Source organism: Babylonia areolata, chromosome 20 (genome assembly GCF_041734735.1).
Source record: "Babylonia areolata isolate BAREFJ2019XMU chromosome 20, ASM4173473v1, whole genome shotgun sequence".
In the NCBI taxonomy this organism is placed as follows: domain Eukaryota; kingdom Metazoa; phylum Mollusca; class Gastropoda; order Neogastropoda; family Buccinidae; genus Babylonia; species Babylonia areolata.
The window spans coordinates 27,485,503-27,509,125 of NC_134895.1; the positions used below are offsets into that span (position 1 = coordinate 27,485,503).

A 23,623-nucleotide genomic window follows, 5' to 3' on the forward strand; every position below is an offset into this window, starting at 1 on the left:
TGTGCTGACTGGTTTTATCCCTTCCCCCAACATACTGTGCATCCTAATCTAAGCTACAACACTCACTCCCCAACTAGTTGAACTGAAATAACCAATCTTTGCTTGTCCTAATGACGCTATGTGAATGACTGACAGATCCACTGCTTGATCCCAATTCGTCCAATCCAACAGACTGATCTGATTCGCTACAATTCAACCCATTTGTCTATACACATTCTATGATGACAAGTTCACCCGTTTACGTCACAAAGAGATTGGGGAGACAGGACAATACAACTCTCGGCATGTTAGCCGGCTTGATCAAAGTTCGCATTAGCATAATTTTCCCTAGTTTACGTTCCGAAGTCCCGCCATCTACGTTGGCTGCGTTCGTGGAAGGGGAGATGGGGAACGACTTGAAAGACAGGCCGCCACACGGGATGTTCCGCTCAGCACGGGGATCGCGGCAGACATCACATAACCGCACGTGTTTCAACGACTGGGACGGGTGACGCGGACCAAAGGCGCCGACTAGGGAGTAGGGGTGAGGAGGGAGGGTGGCGTGGGTGTCGGCGCAACCTCAAAGACTGGGCTTTGGACGAGCGGGAAGGGAGATAAGGGGGGGGGGGGGGGGAAGGGATGGGGAGGGAAGGGGACAGAGTGCAGGTGGTGGGGGGGTGGGGGGGGGGTGACACTGCTGGCACACTATAACACCCACACCCGGCTTTTGAATGCAATGTCCTCATTGCTGCTGACCACATGCTGACCACTGTCATCAATTAATGCTAATGGGGAGATTAGTTCTCTAACCCAAAAATTAGCAAAAACAAAACATGTGAAAATGAAGACATTACAGGACAAAAGAAACCACCAAAAATACATTTCAAAATGATAAAGCTGTACAGGACACCATAACCCAGAAAAGCATACATAAAAAAATCAAACGGGGAGCTACACAACGCAAAAATCAACAGAGTTCCAGCTCACACATCAGCCACCACAAGCCCTGGAACGGAGGAAAAAAACAAAACAACATAGCATGACATACAGTTTTCCTCATCCAGATTATCCCCTAGCAGGCTACAGCTACAATTTTAGCCCATGTTGGATGATTAGCCTTACCCCTGTTGCTAACCCTAGCCCTACAGGTTGACCCTGACAGTTTCCAACCCCTGTCAGTCTGATCTGGGACCATGGCACCTGCACATGTCCCATGCACACCAGGCTTCGGATGAGACCTGGTGCCATTCTCACACAAACCGGTTACCACCGGTCTGTGTGACCGTCCTGGAGACCTGACTGCATCCTGGCAGTCTCCGTCACCTGTGCCCTCCCTTGTGGCACATGTACCAGGGATTCCTGGATCAGGTGGTATGGGCAGCAGCACCCATTCACCCTGGCAAGGATCATCCTCACAGTCAGCTATTGTTCTGACTGGAGTCTTTTCATTCGGACTCGGATCCTGCCCCCTGAGACTATTGGGCAAGTCTCTCTGGTTCTCATTGTGGGAATCTTTATGTTTTCCCTTGGGGAGAATCTTACCCACCTTTGGGGAAATCCTATTTCCCACCACTGACTGACCTTTCCTGCGTCTATTCCTTCTCTTCCTTTTGCCCAAATCCCTGTTCTCTATCACAGCCCCATCTCTCTGACTAACAAAATCTGACATTAACCCCTGCATGGACCTAACACTCTCTTCCAAATGCAACAGTTTGTCCCCTAATTTTGCTGTCTCTTCCTTGGCCTGTTGCTGTTGTTGGTCCTCCTCCATCTCTCGCTGCAGCCTCAGGGCTTCATCCCTCGCCTGGATGAAGGTGGTCTGAGGCTCCTTCCTCAGTATGTGGCGCAGCTCCCTTTTCAGCAGGGGGTTCCGGAGGCCATCGATGAAGTGGTCCCTCAGCATCTCAGCGGTGAGGACCCCAGTGCTCTTCATCTGGATGATTCTCTCAAGACTCCACAGAGCATGAGAATAGTTCAAGGCGGACTCCTCCGGCAACTGCTCCCTGCAGAAGAATGTGGACAGCAGTGTGGTGACATGCCGCCCGTCACCGAACACCCCCAGCAGAATGTTGATCACCTTCTCTGGGGTGTTGGTCTCCTCCAGGTCCCGCAGCATCAGCTCCCTGCGTGCGGTTCCCTGCAGATGGCTGTACACAAAGTAGGCAGCCATCCTGTCTCCCATGGGGTATGCAGCCAGGACTCTCTTCGCCTCCACGATGAAGTCCTCAGCTGACATCTCGCCAGGCTTACCAGTGAATACTGGCAGTGTGGGTGCTGCATACCACACCATGGGAAACTCCTGCGCCATTGTAGTTGGGGTTGTCATCTCTGGGCTGTTACTGGGCTGTGCTACCTGACAGTGTGCTGCTTAAGTCCTAACTGCTTAACCTGTCTATTGTGTCAGTAAATCACTCTACCTGCCTATCCTGTCGGCAACGCCAAGTTGTAAAAAGCTGTTGCAGGGGGATATGGGATCAACTAATGATGCACTCACTCACTCTCTCCTCACATCAATAGCAGGGCCACATGGAGTGGTTTTTATAGTGTTTAATTTTACAATATACATGGGAAATCAGCACACACACTAAGCGGTTCACACTACTTAGCAAAAGCAACACACACTAAGGCAGCACACACTGCCTACTTCAAGTACTTCCTACAAGCAGCACACAGTAAAAAAAAAAAGTTCACCCTACACCTAAAGCAGCACCTATAAGCAGCACACCTGGAACACAAACACACAACCAAAACCCAGGTCAGGTAAAATCTCAAAATATCCTGACATCACTGACATGAAAGGCCTATACCCTCAGCACCTTTCATCACATGTCCACCAGTATGCACTCCTCTCACACATAGATCTATGTGAGGAAATACAAGCTTCATCAAGCTTACCTGCCACCAGCAGTGACATACCAATTACCATACTGTGTACAAAACATATCACTGACCAATACAACTCTGTGTTCCAACTCATGTTACCCATCATTCAGCTAAACTGTGTGTTACCATGACCAAACAAATCTCTTTGCCTTCACAAAGTGTTCCACTGTGACACAAGTACATGTGTGGAAATCATTACTTCCAACATACCTCTGGTAAACAGCAATACGCAACCATATAGCACTGACCCTCCGTGCTCTCATTGTTAACCAACTCATTAATCTCATTAAAATGTGCTTTCCCACTTTGTCTGAACAAAGTAAACCACTGACACAAAGCACAACTCCTACACGTTACCACAACTACCAACAAATCAAACATGTGTTCCACAACACTTGCTGTTACCCCCATGTGCACACACACACACACATGAAAAACCCTCAACACACACTGACAGTGTGTTAGCCCATAGATCTGTTCAGTTCACACTGAACCAACACCACCTACTATATACAAAACAAGTAATACATCAAAAATACAGAACAAGATATCTGTGACCGAACGGAAGGGGGGGGGGGATCAAAAGATTTAGGCCAGTACTTCTCTCAGTGGGTAGCTTTCACACATTAACCCCTTTTCTTTCCACAAGCCACAAGATCAACTTAAACTGGCTGTCCACTGACATAAAACATAGTTTCCCAACACAACTAAGTTATCAACATAACATAAAACCATTACAAGTCATGTACTCACAGCCCAACAGGGATTTCCTTGCTCCTCACATCACTGATCAGTCAGTCACCCTGTGTCAGTCAGTTCTTCTGGGAGACAGCTAAGAACTGGCTGTGCTGACTGGTTTTATCCCTTCCCCCAACATACTGTGCATCCTAATCTAAGCTACAACACTCACTCCCCAACTAGTTGAACTGAAATAACCAATCTTTGCTTGTCCTAATGACACTATGTGAATGACTGACAGATCCACTGCTTGATCCCAATTCGTCCAATCCAACAGACTGATCTGATTCGCTACAATTCAACCCATTTGTCTATACACATTCTATGATGACAAGTTCACCCGTTTACGTCACAAAGAGATTGGGGAGACAGGACAATACAACTCTCGGCATGTTAGCCGGCTTGATCAAAGTTCGCATTAGCATAATTTTCCCTAGTTTACGTTCCGAAGTCCCGCCATCTACGTTGGCTGCGTTCGTGGAAGGGGAGATGGGGAACGACTTGAAAGACAGGCCGCCACACGGGATGTTCCGCTCAGCACGGGGATCGCGGCAGACATCACATAACCGCACGTGTTTCAACGACTGGGACGGGTGACGCGGACCAAAGGCGCCGACTAGGGAGTAGGGGTGAGGAGGGAGGGTGGCGTGGGTGTCGGCGCAACCTCAAAGACTGGGCTTTGGACGAGCGGGAAGGGAGATAAGGGAGGGGGTGGGGGGGGGAAGGGATGGGGAGGGAAGGGGACAGAGTGCAGGTGGTGGGGGGGTGGGGGGGGGGGTGACACTGCTGGCACACTATAACACCCACACCCGGCTTTTGAATGCAATGTCCTCATTGCTGCTGACCACATGCTGACCACTGTCATCAATTAATGCTAATGGGGAGATTAGTTCTCTAACCCAAAAATTAGCAAAAACAAAACATGTGAAAATGAAGACATTACAGGACAAAAGAAACCACCAAAAATACATTTCAAAATGATAAAGCTGTACAGGACACCATAACCCAGAAAAGCATACATAAAAAAATCAAACGGGGAGCTACACAACGCAAAAATCAACAGAGTTCCAGCTCACACATCAGCCACCACAAGCCCTGGAACGGAGGAAAAAAACAAAACAACATAGCATGACATACAGTTTTCCTCATCCAGATTATCCCCTAGCAGGCTACAGCTACAATTTTAGCCCATGTTGGATGATTAGCCTTACCCCTGTTGCTAACCCTAGCCCTACAGGTTGACCCTGACAGTTTCCAACCCCTGTCAGTCTGATCTGGGACCATGGCACCTGCACATGTCCCATGCACACCAGGCTTCGGATGAGACCTGGTGCCATTCTCACACAAACCGGTTACCACCGGTCTGTGTGACCGTCCTGGAGACCTGACTGCATCCTGGCAGTCTCCGTCACCTGTGCCCTCCCTTGTGGCACATGTACCAGGGATTCCTGGATCAGGTGGTATGGGCAGCAGCACCCATTCACCCTGGCAAGGATCATCCTCACAGTCAGCTATTGTTCTGACTGGAGTCTTTTCATTCGGACTCGGATCCTGCCCCCTGAGACTATTGGGCAAGTCTCTCTGGTTCTCATTGTGGGAATCTTTATGTTTTCCCTTGGGGAGAATCTTACCCACCTTTGGGGAAATCCTATTTCCCACCACTGACTGACCTTTCCTACGTCTATTCCTTCTCTTCCTTTTGCCCAAATCCCTGTTCTCTATCACAGCCCCATCTCTCTGACTAACAAAATCTGACATTAACCCCTGCATGGACCTAACACTCTCTTCCAAATGCAACAGTTTGTCCCCTAATTTTGCTGTCTCTTCCTTGGGATGTTGCTGTTGTTGGTCCTCCTCCATCTCTCGCTGCAGCCTCAGGGCTTCATCCCTCACCTGGATGAAGGTGGTCTGAGGCTCCTTCCTCAGTATGTGGCGCAGCTCCCTTTTCAGCAGGGGGTTCCGGAGGCCATCGATGAAGTGGTCCCTCAGCATCTCAGCGGTGAGGACCCCAGTGCTCTTCATCTGGATGATTCTCTCAAGACTCCACAGAGCATGAGAATAGTTCAAGGCGGACTCCTCCGGCAACTGCTCCCTGCAGAAGAATGTGGACAGCAGTGTGGTGACATGCCGCCCGTCACCGAACACCCCCAGCAGAATGTTGATCACCTTCTCTGGGGTGTTGGTCTCCTCCAGGTCCCGCAGCATCAGCTCCCTGCGTGCGGTTCCCTGCAGATGGCTGTACACAAAGTAGGCAGCCATCCTGTCTCCCATGGGGTATGCAGCCAGGACTCTCTTCGCCTCCACGATGAAGTCCTCAGCTGACATCTCGCCAGGCTTACCAGTGAATACTGGCAGTGTGGGTGCTGCATACCACACCATGGGAAACTCCTGCGCCATTGTAGTTGGGGTTGTCATCTCTGGGCTGTTACTGGGCTGTGCTACCTGACAGTGTGCTGCTTAAGTCCTAACTGCTTAACCTGTCTATTGTGTCAGTAAATCACTCTACCTGCCTATCCTGTCGGCAACGCCAAGTTGTAAAAAGCTGTTGCAGGGGGATATGGGATCAACTAATGATGCACTCACTCACTCTCTCCTCACATCAATAGCAGGGCCACATGGAGTGGTTTTTATAGAGTGTTTAATTTTACAATATACATGGGAAATCAGCACACACACTAAGCGGTTCACACTACTTAGCAAAAGCAACACACACTAAGGCAGCACACACTGCCTACTTCAAGTACTTCCTACAAGCAGCACACAGTAAAAAAAAAAGTTCACCCTACACCTAAAGCAGCACCTATAAGCAGCACACCTGGAACACAAACACACAACCAAAACCCAGGTCAGGTAAAATCTCAAAATATCCTGACATAACTGACATGAAGGGCCTATACCCTCAGCACCTTTCATCACATGTCCACCAGTATGCACTCCTCTCACACATAGATCTATGTGAGGAAATACAAGCTTCATCAAGCTTACCTGCCACCAGCAGTGACATACCAATTACCATACTGTGTACAAAACATATCACTGACCAATACAACTCTGTGTTCCAACTCATGTTACCCATCATTCAGCTAAACTGTGTGTTACCATGACCAAACAAATCTCTTTGCCTTCACAAAGTGTTCCACTGTGACACAAGTACATGTGTGGAAATCATTACTTCCAACATACCTCTGGTAAACAGCAATACGCAACCATATAGCACTGACCCTCCGTGCTCTCATTGTTAACCAACTCATTAATCTCATTAAAATGTGCTTTCCCACTTTGTCTGAACAAAGTAAACCACTGACACAAAGCACAACTCCTACACGTTACCACAACTACCAACAAATCAAACGTGTTCCACAACACTTGCTGTTACCCCCATGTGCACACACACACACACATGAAAAACCCTCAACACACACTGACAGTGTGTTAGCCCATAGATCTGTTCAGTTCACACTGAACCAACACCACCTACTATATACAAAACAAGTAAGTAATGCATCAAAAATACAGAACAAGATATCTGTAACCAAATAGAAGGGGAGGGGGGGGGACTCAAAAGATTTAGGCCAATACTTCCCTCAGTGGGTAGCTTTCACACATTAACCCCTTTTCTTTCCACAAGCCACAAGATCAACTTAAACTGGCTGTCCACTGACATAAAACAGTTTCCCAACACAACTAAGTTATCAACATAACATAAAACCATTACAAGTCATGTACTCACAGCCCAACAGGGATTTCCTTGCTCCTCACATCACTGATCAGTCAGTCACCCTGTGTCAGTCAGTTCTTCTGGGAGACAGCTAAGAACTGGCTGTGCTGACTGGTTTTATCCCTTCCCCCAACATACTGTGCATCCTAATCTAAGCTACAACACTCACTCCCCAACTAGTTGAACTGAAATAACCAATCTTTGCTTGTCCTAATGACACTATGTGAATGACTGACAGATCCACTGCTTGATCCCAATTCGTCCAATCCAACAGACTGATCTGATTCGCTACAATTCAACCCATTTGTCTATACACATTCTATGATGACAAGTTCACCCGTTTACGTCACAAAGAGATTGGGGAGACAGGACAATACAACTCTCGGCATGTTAGCCGGCTTGATCAAAGATCGCATTAGCATAATTTTCCCTAGTTTACGTTCCGAAGTCCCGCCATCTACGTTGGCTGCGTTCGTGGAAGGGGAGATGGGGAACGACTTGAAAGACAGGCCGCCACACGGGATGTTCCGCTCAGCACGGGGATCGCGGCAGACATCACATAACCGCACGTGTGTCAACGACTGGGACGGGTGACGCGGACCAAAGGCGCCGACTAGGGAGTAGGGGTGAGGAGGGAGGGTGGCGTGGGTGTCGGCGCAACCTCAAAGACAGGGCTTTGGACGAGCGGGAAGGGAGATAAGGGAGGGGGGGGGGGAAGGGATGGGGAGGGAAGGGGACAGAGTGCAGGTGGTGGGGGGGTGGGGGGGGGGGTGACACTGCTGGCACACTATAACACTTAGCAGGTACTGCTTAGTGTGTGCTGCCTGGGGCTTAGGAGTTTGAGTTAGTTCTGTTATGTGCTGCTTACCCATGTTTATTCTAAAGTATATAAAACTACTCCTTGTGGTCCTGCTATTAGTATGAGGAGACAGCGTGAGTGTGTATGTGTACATCTGTCAAGCAGCCTACTTTGAACTCAGACGAATCAGCTCCATACGCCACTACCTCACACTCGACGTAACCAAAACACTACTTAGTTCATGCATATCCTCTAGATTATACTATTGCAACTCTCTTCTCATCGGTTGTCCGCAAACACTCCACAGACTACTACAACAGGTACGAAATTCCGCCGCCAAATTGATTTATAAAGCAAAAAAAACAAAACAAAAAAACAACAAAAAAATCTGCACACTGGTCACCCCTTCTAAAAGAGTTGCAGAGCAAAGAATCAAATACAAATTCCGCCTGTCTAAGCTACCATGTCATATCTGGAACTGCACCCCGATGCCTCTCTGACATCTTTCAAATCTATGTACCCTCCCGCTCTCTTCGCTCTGCTGCTGCTGATAGAATCCTCTGCGTCCTAAAATACAAGAGAATAGCACGGTGGTTGAGTCTTTTTATCATCTGCTTTTCAAATATGGAACTCTTTGCCTGTCACAGCCCCTCACTGTCTTCATTTAAATATAACCTCAAGACTTTCCTCTTCCAGCAGCATTTCCTCTAGACCCTCTCTCATACATGAAAGTAGTTGATTGTGTAGGTATATTTGTAACGCTGTATTGTGTGTGCGTCGACTGTATGTATGAATGCATGCATGTATTTATGTATGCATGTATGTATGTATTGTTGGTACGAGTTTGTATGCGCATAAATATCTTTATTGTGCATGATTGTGAGTTGAGGACTGAGTGTGATTTGTATGCGTGTGTGTGTGGATTGTAAAGCACTTTGTGCAATGAGCAAAGCGCTGATAAATGTCCAGTTATTATTATTATTATTATCAGTAGTAGTAGTAGTAGTATCAATCAATCCAATCCCCCTCCTCGCTCCCCCCCCCACCCACCCACACACACACATGCACACCATTATATCTTTGGAACGCACTCTTTTCCAGTTTTTAACACAGATATTGCCTTATTTTACTCGATTTTGATCAAACAGAATATTAGCAGCAGTTGCTGTAGATGAATTGTCTTTTGTCTGATCACAACCATAATGCTGGACGAGACTGAATGACTGGCTGACTCCAAAAGAATGACGTTTCATGACACATTTCATTAACTGCTTCTCATTTTGTCTGTTTTTGTGTGGGTTTTTTGGTTGATTTTTTTTTTCCATGTTTCTTCACTTATCTTCTGAAAGATTGATTGTTACCTAACAGACTGATTGGTTGACTGATTTCAGAAACAAACGATGCTTTGTTCATCGGATTGGTCGTGCCATTGTTGCTGTCCGTGCTGGGAGTGGTGATTTGGTTGTAAGTTCCACTTTCCTAAGGGATATAGATGGGCTATGTAGAGGAGACAACTTAGAGTGGTTGTAAGTTCCTCTTTCTAAGGGATATAGATGGGCTATGAAGAGGAGACAGCTTATAGCTGTTGTAAGTTCCTCTTTCTAAGGGATATAGATGGGCTATGAAGAGGAGACAGCTTAGAGTGGTTGTAAGTTCCTCTTTCTAAGGGATTTTGATGGACTATGTAGACAGCTTATAGCTGTTGTAAGTTCCTCTTTCTAAGGGATACAGATGGGCTATGTAGAGGAGACAGCTTAGAGTGGTTGTAAGTTCCTCTTTCCTAAGGGATATAGATGGGCTATGAAGAGGAGACAGCTTATAGCTGTTGTAAGTTCCTCTTTCTAAGGGATTTTGGTGGACAATGTAGAGGAGACAGCTTAGAGTGGTTTAAGTTCCTCTTTCCTTGGGGATATAGATGGGCTATGTAGAGGAGACAGCTTAGAGTGAGAGACATAGGGCGAAGAGGCAGAAGAAACGGACATTTAGCGCATTTCATCGGGACAAAGGAGTGGTGTGCTGGTACAGTAAACAATGTACACGTTTTATCGCTTTCCCGTTGTCTTGGAAGCAGTGGGTCCCGGGACGGACCCCTGAGGTAGTTTTCTTCTTTTTTTTTTCTTTTTTTTAATGAACCTTTTTTAATTTCATTTCAGACAACGAAACCGAACATTGACACACGACCAGAAAAAAAACAACAACAAAAAAACAACAAAATGGATAATCATCATCATTTCCTTACACTGAGTATATCATTCAATTATCCATACAAATACATACAAACTCACACACATGAACACACACGTACAAGGCATGCATGGTGTGTCCATCAGGATCGATGATGACCATCGTTGTCATCCAGCTAGGGGATGGGGGGAGGGTGGTGGTGGGGTGGGGGGGAGGATGCTCATGAATCTATCTGTGAATGCGCAGATGGCTGAATAGTCCAATCTGTGCATGAAATGTTTGCTGACAGTTGGGGCAGACAAAGACAGGCATATCATTGTCAGGGAGCTTGTTTGCCCGTGACTTTCTGGCCTGCCTCTTCTGAACAGCTGCAGCAGTCCTGTTGGCCTCGCACAACTTGGCGCCTTTGTGCACAGCAGCGCGCCATTTGTCACGGTCCACTGCAGATTCCTCCCAGGAGTCAGGGTTGATATCAAACGCTTTCAGAGAGACTTTCACAGTATCTCTGAAGTGCTTCTTTTGACCTCCGTGTGATCTCTTCCCTTGTTGCAGCTCGCCATAGAAGAGCCTTTTGGGCAGCCGATGTTCTGGCATGCGCGCCATGTGTCCAGCCCAGCGAAGCTGGGACTGCATCAGGATGGTGAAGATGCTGGGAAGGGTGGCTTTTGCGAGCACCTCTGTGTCTGGGGTCTTGTCTTGCCACTTGATGTTCAGTAGCTTCCTGAGGCATGTTGTGTGGAAGTGGTTCAGCTTCTTGGCATGTCGTTGGTACACTGTCCAAGTTTCACAGGCGTACAGTAGTGTGGGGAGAACTACTGCTCTTTAGACCTTTAGCTTGGTCTCAAGACTAATGCCTCTTCTGTTCCAGACATTTGCATCGAGTCTACCAAAAGTTGCGCTTGCTCTTGCAATCCTGACGTTCACTTCATCGTCGATGGTCGCAAGGTCGCTGCCAAGGTATGTGAACCGCTCCACCGCACTGAGTCTCTAACCGTTGACTGTGATGTTGGGCTCAACGTAGGGTTTCCCTGGGGCTGGCTGATGGAGAACTTCAGTTTTCCTCGTGCTGATGGTAAGGCCGAAGTTCCTGCTGGCAGTGGCAAACTTGTCGACGCTGAGTTGCATGTCAGCTTCAGATCCAGCGTTGAGTGCTCAATCATCAGCAAACAAAAAGTCTCTGATGATGTCTGTCATGACCTTCGTTTTTGCTTGAAGCCTTCTGAGGTTAAACAACTTGCCATCTGTTCGGTACTTTAGGCCGATTCCAACATCGCCATCTCTGAAGGCATCAGTAAGCATTGCAGAGATCATGAGGCTGAACAGCGTTGGAGCCAGGACGCAGCCTTGCTTGACACCATTTGTGACAGCAAAAGGAGCAGATGTTTCGCCATTGTCCTGGACTCGACCCTGCATGCCTTCATGGAATTGGCTGACCAAGGAAATAAATTTCCGAGGGCATCCGTACTTGGCCATGATCTTCCACAGTCCCTCTCTACTCACAGTGTCGAAGGCCTTAGTGAGGTCGACATAGGTGGAGAACAGATCAGCATTTTGCTCCTGACATTTCTCTTGCAGCTGCCTTGCAGCAAACACCATGTCGGTGGTTCCGCACTCTTTCCGGAATCCACATTGGCTCTCAGGCAAATGACCTTGGTCAAGGTGTGCTGTGAGGCGGTTTAGTAGGATCCTGGCAAGTATCTTGCCTGCGATGGAGAGCAAGGAAATGCCCCGATGGTTATCACAGGCTTGCCGGTTCCCCTTTCGCTTGTACAAGTGAATGATAGATGCATCTTTGAAATCCTGGGGGATCGTCTCTTCTTTCCACATGAGTGAGTACAGCTGATGGAGCTTCTCAGTCAGCACAGTGCCTCCATCCTTGTAGACCTCTGCTGGTATGGAGTCTGAGCCAGGTGCTTTGCCACTGGATAGCAGACGGATTGCTTTCAGGGTCTCAAGAAGTGTTGGCTGATCGTCCAGTGCTTCGTTGATGGGGACTTGTGGGAGACGGTCTATGGCTTCATCATTTATGGAGGAAGGGCGATTTAAGACACTGTTGAAGTGCTCAGCCCAGCGTTTGAGAATTTTCTCCTTCTCGGTGATCAAGGTATTCCCATCTGCACTGAGGAGGGGGGGTGATCCTGAGGATGTGGGGCTGTAGACTTCTTTTAAGGCATCATAGAACCTCTTCATATCGTGCCTGTCAGCATATCCCTGGATCTCATCAGCTTTGTCACTCAGCCACTTATCCTGCATCTGGCGTAACTTTTGCTGAACAGTCCTGCAGATGGCATTGTACGCATCCTTTTTTGATGTGGACTTTGGGTTGCTCAGGTAGGCTTGATGCAGACGGCGTTTCTCATCCAGAAGCTGCTTGATTTCATCACAGTTTTCATCAAACCAGTCTTTGTGCTTTCTGGTCATGGGTCCCAGGGTCTCTGAAGCTGTACTATAGATCAGCTCAGGCAGGGTCCTCCAGTCAGACTCCACATTCTGGTTGTCCAGAGAGGCGGATTCCAGACGATCTTCCAGCAGCTCCACAAAGGACTGTTTGATGGTGATGTTTTTCAGCTTAGCGATGTTGAGCCGTTTTGGAGCCTTCTGGCCTTGGGGGCGTCTCTTGGGCTGGATTCGAATATTCAGCTTCGAGACTACAAGGCGATGGTCTGTCCAACACTCGGCGCCGCACATGGTCTTTGTTACACGTACATCTTGCCTATCCCTTTTCCTGACAATGACATAATCGATGAGATGCCAATGCTTTGAGCGAGGGTGCATCCATGTAGTCAGAGCCAGCTCTAGCATTGAAGTCCCCAAGAATGATGAGCTTGTCTGCTTTAGGGATAGCAGCAATGACAGAGTGAAGGTCCTCGTAGAACTTCGCCTTCACTTCATCCGGGTTGGTCATGGTTGGGGCGTAGGCACTGACAATGGTGAGGTGCTTCTGGCCAGATGCCAGTGGGAGTTTCATGGTCATAAGCCTATCGTTGACTCCCTTTGGGATTCCAGCTAGCTTGCTGACAAGTGCTGTTTTTACTGCAAAACCAACGCCAGCCTCACGTCGCTCTTCGCTTCCTCGTCCACTCCAGAAGAAGGTGTAACCAGATCCCCGTTCACAGAGCTCGCCTTCGCCTGCAAGCCGAGTCTCACTCAAGGCTGCGATGTCAATGTTGTATCTGGCGAGTTCGGATGCAACTAGTGCCGTTCTCCTTTGGGGTCTGTCCGCGTTATCTCTGTCCAGGAGAGTCCTTATGCTCCAAGCACCAATAGTGAGAGGAACGATCCTTGTTTTATCTTTTCTTTCTTTTTGTTTCGACCGCTGATGTAGGGTCCCCGCCAGCCACGGTATGCTGGCCAGGGTGATATGGAGCAGGCAATTTTTAGGGCACCTTTTCTAGCCCCTTCCTCATGCCAGGGAGGTGAGCAGTGCATTCCTAAAGAGGGCTGCTCAGACGCTCAGACGGCTGCCGAGCTCCATCGCTGCTCCTGTCGACGAAGAACGACCCTATGGCCTGAGCCGCCTGCGTGCAGGTCTGCGGCTGCGACTGCCAGTGTACCCACACCTGTCGTTTCGTCGCTCGCCTGTCGCAACAGGATTTGGGGGTGATGAAAGGATGAAGGATGAAAGGTCATTAAGGATGACTGATGACTTGCGCGATGAGTTTGTTTAAAGTGAAGAGGAGTTGCGCAACGTCGACCTCACTCTCTCATCCGGGTCCACCAATTTCCAGTGGCAAGACTAAGTCGAGACGACTGGAGGATGAGCACGGATGCAGTGGATGACCAAGATATCCTTTCGGTGTCTCATCTTGCTCTCTGCACTCCACAGTGCGTTGCTGTGACCGCCTTCCTCTCCGTTGAACCGATAGGTTTCTTCCGCAGATTCTGCCGGATCCAGACTTCACATGCATGGGTAGACACACCCCGGGGGCCAACTGCGTGTGGCATGCACACAGCACGGTGGAGCTAGATGGCCGTCGGTGGCTCTCCTGAGCCGACGCCCTTTTATGGATCTCCATAAGGGTGTCTAGCCACCCGCCTCACCAGTCCCGGAAGGGAGTGCCGGTTTAGTCGCCGGCAACCCGACCCTGAACAGGTTGTACTGGATTACAGGTTACCAGTAGCAGATATAATGACCTGACATACGTACACATATAAACACAAACACACACTGCCACAACCACACAAATCCACAGACATGCACACAAACATATCGGCACCTGTATACACGCACCTTCATCCACCGATGTCTGCATGTAATGTATACATTAAACGTCATAGAACACAGCACCCATACCTCATAGCATGTTCAAATACATGTCCTTTTGTGTGTGTGTGTGTGTTTTATCCTTCTGTATTCCACTCATGCCCCTAGAAATACTATGCAGCGATATGTATTTATTGAACGAGTGATCAGTGTATATAATCAGATTTTTTCCTCCTTTCCTCAGTCCCCACTCGTCCCAGCTAATATTGCCAATATTCACTGGAAAGGAAAAAAAAAATGAAAGAAAGGAAAAGAATGCGTATACAAGAAGAAAGTGCAGTGATTTTAACATCATCTTTAAACGTTGATCAAATGGTTGTACGGAAACCAGTTTATCGAGAATGCATTAAAAGACATATTCACAAGTGAAATATGTTTTTCAGTTTCATATACACGTTTCAGATATTTTCTGAAATGATTAAGCTGTGGAACTGTGTTACTGACTTTGCATTTGTAGATAAAGAATTTGGCATGGACTATAATCATGTCAAGAGTTCCATCAGACCTGAATTCGCTATCGTGTCCAAATATAATGATTCTTTCATTGAATTTTAAGAATTTTGCATTTTCAGAATTATCATTGATATGTCTTTCAAGCACATTCCAGAACACATGTGTAAATTCGCATTCCCAGTATATATGGTATATATTTTCACGATCCTTTCTACAAAAAGTACAACTATCTTCACTAACTATGCCCATATGTTTCAACACAGTATTAGTTGCTAATATTCTGTGTATAGTTCTAATTTGAAACCACCGAAGTTTGATTTCACTGATTTGACGTATTTTCCTAAATGTAATATCCCATTTGATTTGTGTGTCAAATTTATTTTCCCATTTACTGCAACAATTTGGGTTTATCCTGTCATGCGTTAAAATATAGTATACACGTGCACCCTTAGAAACTGAAAATATTGCTTCAAAAGTTTTATGGCTGTTTAAAGATCGATTAGTTTGAGCAACAATTCTACATTTCCTCATGTAACACTTCACTGCTTGTATGTATCCAGTATATGTAACATAGTCAGTATGTAAATTGTATTTATGTTTAAATTCTTCAGATGATAGAAACATACCATTATCATTAAGCAAGTCTGAAATAAAACACACTCCTTGGTCAATCCATTTCTTACAGAACACAGCTTTCCTTCCAATTTTTATATTATCATTACAGAATAGAGGTTCTGCATTCATTTCTTCGTATTTTTCTATGTGAATTTTCTTTCCGAATTCCCTATATGCTTGCAAGACGTCATTCCAAAATTTGTTTTGATGAGTGTGTTTATCAGCAGGAAGGTTTGAGCCAAGTTTTTCAAGCAGAGTCAAGCTAGGATTTATAGTAACATTTAGTTTTTTCCATTTATAGTCGCTTGTCTTTAGTCTTCGTATCCAAATCAACTTGAGTGCATTAATGTAGTTTTTAATGTTTGGCACACCAAGCCCTCCATGAACAATTCCTTTAACAGTGTTTCTACTGATTCTATCTTGTTTCTTATTCCATACAAACTGAGTTTTCTGAACCATGTCTGTCATGGTGTCAGGAGGATTTGGCAACAATGTCCACAAGTGGACGATTTTGGACAAAATCAAAGATTTAAGCACTGCAACTCTGTCTTTTTAACCATATTTTATACAAAGTGTTGATTTCTGCAAATTTACATTTCAGATTAATTTCCTCGTTGTGTTCTAAATCGTTTGTGAACCAAATGCCAAGTATTTTGAACTGAGGGGGATTCCATTTAATGTTTAAATGAGGCAAATAACGTTTTGAACAGATCCTTAGTTTTCCCAGCCATATAGCATTTGTTTTAGTAGCATTCAGAAAGAGACCAGATTTTTTCCCATATGTGTTAACAGTATTCATCACTTCCTCGAAAGTATTTTCATTATCATGTAATAAGAGTTCAGCGTAGTCAGCATATTGCAATATCTTATATTCATAATCACCAATTCTAATTCCTTGTATATTATCATTTTCCCTTATCATAACTGCAAGGATTTCGACACATAAAATAAATAAATAAGGAGATATTGGGTCACCCTGTCTACAGCCTCTAGAAATAGGAAACCACTGTGACATATGACCATTAACAGAGACAGACGACTTAATGTTATCATAGAACACTGAAATCCATCTACAAAAGTCTTCACCAAAGCCAAACGCATGAAGGACTTTGAACATAAAACTCCAGTCAACAGAGTCAAAGGCCTTTTCAAAATCAAGGCACAGAAGCAGACCAGTTAATCTTTAAATAGTTAATAATATCATAGATTAGACGGACATTGTCTCCCATAAATCTGTTAGCGATGAACCCAGTCTGATCCTCATTTATCAACACAGGAAGTACGTATTTTATTCTAGCCGCAATACACGCTGAGCCTATTTTATAAACAACATTAAGGAGAGAGATTGGCCTCCAGTTTTTAAGTAAATCCTTTGCTTTATCCTCTTTAGGAATGCATATGATAATGCCTTCCCTCTGAGGTGGTGAGAGTTGACCGCTTCGAAAACTATCATTTAGTGCTCTTACTACGAATACACCAATTTGTTGCCAAAAAAACTTGAAAAATTCTACCGTGAATCTGTCCGAACCAGGGCTCTTGTTATTTTTCATACTTTTTAATGCATAAGTTGCTTCATCTAGTGTTATTTCTCCCTCTAACGAAGACTTTTCTACTTCTGTTAATTTTGGAATATTATCGACTAACTCTGATATTTCAGTCTTCTGCTTGTTTCTTTAAGTAGAGATTTTCGTAAAAGCGTTTAACTTCTTTGATAATTTCTTTACTGACTACTACTTTATCCCCGTTACTTAAAGTTAATTTCCTCATTTGTTTACTGACATAATTACGATTTTCAAGATTACAAAAATACTTTGTTATTTTTTCTCCCTCAGCTACCCACCTTGCCCGTGATCGAAGAAGAACACCTTCCATATGTTTTTCTCTGATTTTAACTAACTCTTCTTTATCATTGTTAAGCTGATGCCTTTCTTCGTCTGTTAATGTGGCTTTCATTTCAAGATATTCTATATTGTGTTCTAATTCTTTCTTGCGTTCACCAGTTACACGCTTTTTCATTGTAGCAAAGGCAATTGTTTTAGATCTTATCTTCATAAGCAGGACATCTATAAATAGTTGATCCGGTATAGTAAGCTGAATTTTGTGTTTTGGAACATTACTGAGACTTCCCAGAGAATAGGGTAAAGCTGCGTATTCCTCTGTAACATTTGTTATAACCTCCTTTATTTCTTCTTCAAATAATTTATCCTTTAAGAGAGAAGAATTAAATTTCCACAAAGTATTTCTTTTTACATCTTTTTCTAAAGTAATTGTTAATGTTATCATAGAGTGATGTGTCCTATAACCAGGATTTATATCTGCATCTTTTACAGAACAGCACAAAAAGTCTGATATCAGGAAAAAAATCTAAACGAATTTGTTGAAAAGGATTATTTCTTCGCCACGTATATCTTCTAGTTTCAGGATTAAGTTCCCTCCATATATCAACTAAGTCTAAATTAACTATCATACTATCAACTTGCTTATGAGCTTTTTACATTATTCACGTGTTTATAATTACAGTAGTCATAAGCTGGATCCAACACAAGATTCCAGTCTCCCCCAATGATAAGGTTTTCGTAGCCTACTTCAAGCATGTGTTTTTCTACTTCAATATAGAAGTCTGGATTATCTCTATTTGGTCCATAAATGCTAATGATTGAATAGTCTTTTTCCCTAATACGGACAGAAGCAAATATATAGTTCCCTTCAGGATCTTTGTATACTTTCTTTAATTGGAATTCAAAATTATTTTTAAATAATATAGCTACTCCTCTTGAGTTAGATGGAAGCAAAGTAACATTTGTATCCCCATTCAGATCGAACATATTGTTCAATCCTTGGGTTAAAATGGGTGTCCTGCAGAAGATAGATTGAACAATTTTTATTTCTTAGATAGTGGAAGACATCTCTTCTTTTCTGTGGGTTGGCCAGGCCTTGACAATTCATAGAAATAACCTTAATTATATCATCCATCATGTGTATATGCCGTTCTTAGTCTATCCAGTTTACCTTCAATTATTGTGTGGTCTAATATAATATCATAACCAGAACATCAACAAATGTATAATCATGTTTCGATGAATCCTCCTTGATAGAAATAACTTCAATAAATAACAAAATAAGTAAGTATATTTCGCGTGTAATCATTGCGGACATTGTCAAATTAAGTATGATTGCAAAAGAAAAGCAAACATCATATTCATCTTTGCAATCAAATACAGCTGCATTACAATAAGTACAGAGACAAAGACAGCACATCAAAACAGACAATCGTATAAATGCAAAAGATAAAAATAACAATAGATGTTGCCTTGGTGAACCTGCCAAGGGCAGTGCAAAAATCAAGCTGAAGTAAACAGATCAAATTATCCTCCAACTTGTTTTATATAAGTTCAATTAACACTCAATAATGAAAGAATGTTTATTATTAATATTGAAATCCTATTATATATATGATTGACGCGCCATAAAGTGACCATTAAGAAAGAATCGAGTCGACGCAATTTCTGTCAACGTTAGCTCCTCAACAATGATACATACAAAGTCAATATAACCCGGACAACACGTGCTTTCCAGGACCGATGCATCCCGAACAACGACAAAAAAAAAAAAAAAAAAAAAAATCAAAGACAACCTCGTGTGTTCCCATATCTATTTTGCCATCTCAACAAACACATATCCCTCAAAATCCATATCCTTGTGTCTACACCCTCCGCACCCCCCTTCAAAAAAAAAAAAAGAGACAGAGAGAGAAGATAATATTTTATTCAAAGCAAAAGAAGAAAAAAAAAAATATATACACACACATCGTCGTCGTCATCAAGAGACATCAGACTGGGAAGATATTAACATCTGGTTTCATTAACCATGTCCAAACACATCCACGTTTTATGTAAAGCACCCAGTATGAACCCCGTCACTGTCAGGTACACAAAATACATTATACATTATCATTACAATCTCTTTACACATACATGAATCAATTTTATTACTGTACAAACCCAAACCCCATAAACAAGAAATCCTTATGTCATATCAGAGGCGTTGAATCAGCGACAGTACACAATATTTTCATCCTCACCCTCCTCATCCCCCTCCTCCTTATCCTCATCATAACCATCATCCTCACCATCACCGCCGCCACCATCATCATCCCCTCATCGTCAATATGTATTAGTTTAGGGAGATAAGAATGTCCGGTTCACCAACCAAATCAAAACCATCCAATCCAACACGCCCAGCATCATTCTCACCACTGATGGGCACTCACAACACACCCGACATTATCAATAATCACGTACATGCATAGTAATAAACTTAAGTAGAAAGGCATATCCATGTTGCAAATATTCTTATTCAAACTCTTTGCACACAGTACACCGTAAATGATCTGTGTCAGAGTTTCTCTTTTCCTTCCCTTTTAAGTTTTTTTTTTCCCACAAGAATGAAAACTGTGACCATTCTCCGGAGTTTGTGAAGAATGACAACCAATTGACTGATTTGGGAGATGCGGGGGGGGGGGGGGGGGGGGGGGGGGTACCGATAACATTAACCAACCACCAACATTTGAGTAGAATGATGATCAGGCCTTACCCCTCTGAAAAAAAGAAAAGAAAAAAAGTCCGGTCTCTGAACAGGTTTTAAATCAATAACAGTAGCTAATGTCATTATCATCGTACCCTGATTTTATGTAACGCACCCAACATGAACTCCATCACTATCCGGTACACAAAGTGCATAATATATTATGATTACAATCTCTTTGCACATGCATGCAACAATATTACTGTGCAAACCCAAACACCATAAGCAGTCCTAGCATGTCATATTGGAGGCGTTGAATCAGCAACACAACTATTTTCATCATCACCCTCTTCATCCTCCCCCTCATCATTATCATCATAATCATTATCATTATCATCACTGTCACGAAGTTTGTATAGTCAGCTGTAGATCTGTTCTTGAGGATTTACCCAGTCAGGAAAAGGATATAAACCCCCTCCCCCCTACAAACTCCCACTCCCCATCTCCCCGATAGCATGATTGACACAAGGGAGTGAGAACACACCCGGAAAAGAGATAGTTGTCACATTCCAGTGGGAATTCCAAGTATCCTTTCTTCAGGACTATGGAATAATTGTCTTTCATGCACAGCATACTATTTTGCTGTTATGAAGTAAGATAAAATGTTGAGGGTCGAGGGAGAAGAAAAAAAAAGGGGGGGGGGGGGCAGCAGAACAGTTTCATCTACAAGCCTATGGTGAATTTTTTTAATCAAATATTGTGATCATTCAGAGTAATATTCCAAAAATGCAAAAAAGTGATAAATGTACCCCTCTCCAGAAACAAAAAAGAAAGAAATAATACAAGACAAAACTGACAGAAGGGGAAAGTGAAATATGGGTATGGAGACCCGCGGCAAGAGAAGATACACCCAGAGTAAGAGAGAGAGGTGGGGGCGAGGGTGGGGTTGGGTGGGGCTGTAGAGGTTGTAGAGAGAAAAATGAAGTCCGTTTCCTCCTCCTCCCTCCCCACCCATCACATTTACTTAGGTTTTGACAGCATTTCCTTTTGGAACAGTTCATTGATGTCAGTCCCAAATTTGATGTGCACAGTTTTGCCATTTTTCAAATTCGCCAGAATCTTTCCATGCGAGGACCAGGTTGCTGGAGTCGCACTATGTTTGTATGCTTCAGTCAGCAGTCTGTAGTTGGCAGGGGTCAAATCCTCCCCCACTGACACTCCTTTGTTCTTCAGCTTCCTCCGGTCTGCCAACACTTTGTCCTTTAACCTTCTCGATTTGAAGCGGACAATTATAGGGCATGGTTTTCCTTGAGAGGGGGCTCCTGTCCTCTGGGCGATTTCTAGGTCATCATCGGTAGTTGACACCCCACTTAGGTCCGTGAATATCTGGCAGCATTTCTGGGTGCAGTCTACGGCTGTCTCTCCTGATTTTTCTTTGACATTATAGACTCTAACATTCCACCTCCGGTCATACTGCTGAAGATCGTTTTGCTCACTTTGCAAATTTCGCATCTTCTGTTCCTGTTCTTTGAGCTGTTCCTTAAGTTTCAGATTCTCTTTCTTAACACTGTCCATTTCATTGCTCATGTCAAAAAGCTTACTTTCCATTTTGTCCATTCTGTCATTTAAATTAGCTGCCACCTTTTCGAAGTCAGCTCGAAGTTGTTTTATATCATCTTTTGTGGATAAATCATCAATTTTTTCCATCACATCACTCAAAGTAATACGTTCCTCCATCATTTCTGTACTTATATCCACACTATTTTCACTGGAGTCCTCTTTCCCCTCCTCCTGAAAAGAATCTGAAAGCTGATGAAACAATCTCTTTTTATCCGGACTTATTTTTTCACTGGCTGGGCTAGGTAGTGGCTGAGGTAGTTTTCCCCTCCCTCCACCCCTCTCTTCCACGAGGTAGTTTTCCCCTCCCTCCACCCCTCTCTTCCACAAGGTAGTTTTCCCCTCCGTCCACCCCTCTCTTCCACAAGGTAGTTTTCCCCTCGCTCCACCCCTCTCTTCCACAAGGTAGTTTTCCCCTCCCTCCACCCCTCTCTTCCACAAGGTAGTTTTCCCCTCCCTTCACCCCTCTCCTCCACAAGGTAGTTTTCCCCTCCGTCCACCCCTCTCCTCCACAAGGTAGTTTTCCCCTCCCTTCACCCCTCTCCTCCACAAGGTAGTTTTCCCCTCCCTTCACCCCTCTCCTCCACAAGGTAGTTTACCCCTCCCTCCACCCCTCTCCTCCGCAAGTTAGTTTACCCCTCCCTTCACCCCTCTCCTCCACAAGGTAGTTTTCCCCTCCCTCCACCCCTCTCCTCCGCAAGTTAGTTTACCTCTCCCTTCACCCCTCTCCTCCACAAGGTAGTTTACCCCTCCCTCCACCCCTCTCCTCCACAAGGTAGTTTTCCCCTCCCTCCACCCCTCTCCTCCACAAGGTAGTTTTCCCCTCCCTCCACCCCTCTCCTCCACAAGGTAGTTTTCCCCTCCCACCACCCCTCTCTTCCAAAGGTAGTTTTAGTGGGGATGTTGATCATGTTGACAGTGGTGGTAATGATGACAGTGACTCGGGTGTTGATCATGTTGACAGTGGTGGTAATGATGACAGTGACTCGGGTGTTGATCATGTTGACAGTGGTGGTAATGATCACAGTGACACGTACGTTGGTCATGTTGACAGTGGTGGTAATGATCACAGTAACACGGGTGTTGATCATGTTGACAGTGGTGGTAATGATCACAGTGACACGTATGTTGGTCATGTTGACAGTGGTGGTAATGATCACAGTTACACGGGTGTTGATATGTTGACAATGGTGGTGATGATCATAGTGACACGGGTGTTGGTCATGTTGACAGTGGTGGTGATGATCACAGTGACAGGGATGTTGATCATGTTGACATTGGTGGTGATGATCATAGTGACACGGGTGTTGATCATGTTGACAATGGTGGTAATTATCATAGTGACACGGGTGTTGATCATGTTGACAGTGGTGGTAATGATCATAGTGACACGGGTGTTGATATGTTGACAGTGGTGGTAATGATCATAGTGACACTGGTGTTGATCATGTTGACAGTGGTGGTAATGATCACAGTGACACGGGTGTTGATCATGTTGACAGTGGTGGTAATGATCACAGTGACACGGGTGTTGATCATGTTGACAGTGGTGGTAATGATCACAGTAACACGGGTGTTGATCATGTTGACAATGGTGGTGATGATCACAGTGACAGGGATGTTGGTGATGTTGACAATGGTGGTGATGATCACAGTGACACGGGTTTTGATCATGTTGACAGTGGTGGTGATGATCACAGTGACAGGGATGTTGGTCATGTTGACAATGGTGGTAATGATCATAGTGACACGGGTGTTGATCATGTTGACAGTGGTGGTGATGATCATAGTGACACGGGTGTTGATATGTTGACAATGGTGGTAATGATCATAGTGACAGGGATGTTGG

At 44.7% G+C, this 23,623-nt stretch overlaps 1 protein-coding gene across 4 annotated transcripts in view; it reads left to right on the top strand.

Annotated features, from left to right (window-relative positions):
- The window catches only part of LOC143295363 (uncharacterized), a 99,858-nt gene that overhangs the window by 71,743 nt on the left and 4,492 nt on the right, over nucleotides 1–23,623 (top strand). For 3 of the 4 annotated variants that reach the window (XM_076607022.1, XM_076607021.1, XM_076607020.1), the window contains one exon: nucleotides 9,509–9,581. The exons of the other annotated variant lie outside the window; for it this stretch is intronic. In XM_076607022.1, the coding sequence (XP_076463137.1) occupies nucleotides 9,509–9,581 (73 nt within the window). The remainder of the gene's footprint in view (nucleotides 1–9,508; nucleotides 9,582–23,623) is intronic. 4 annotated transcript variants of the gene reach the window in all.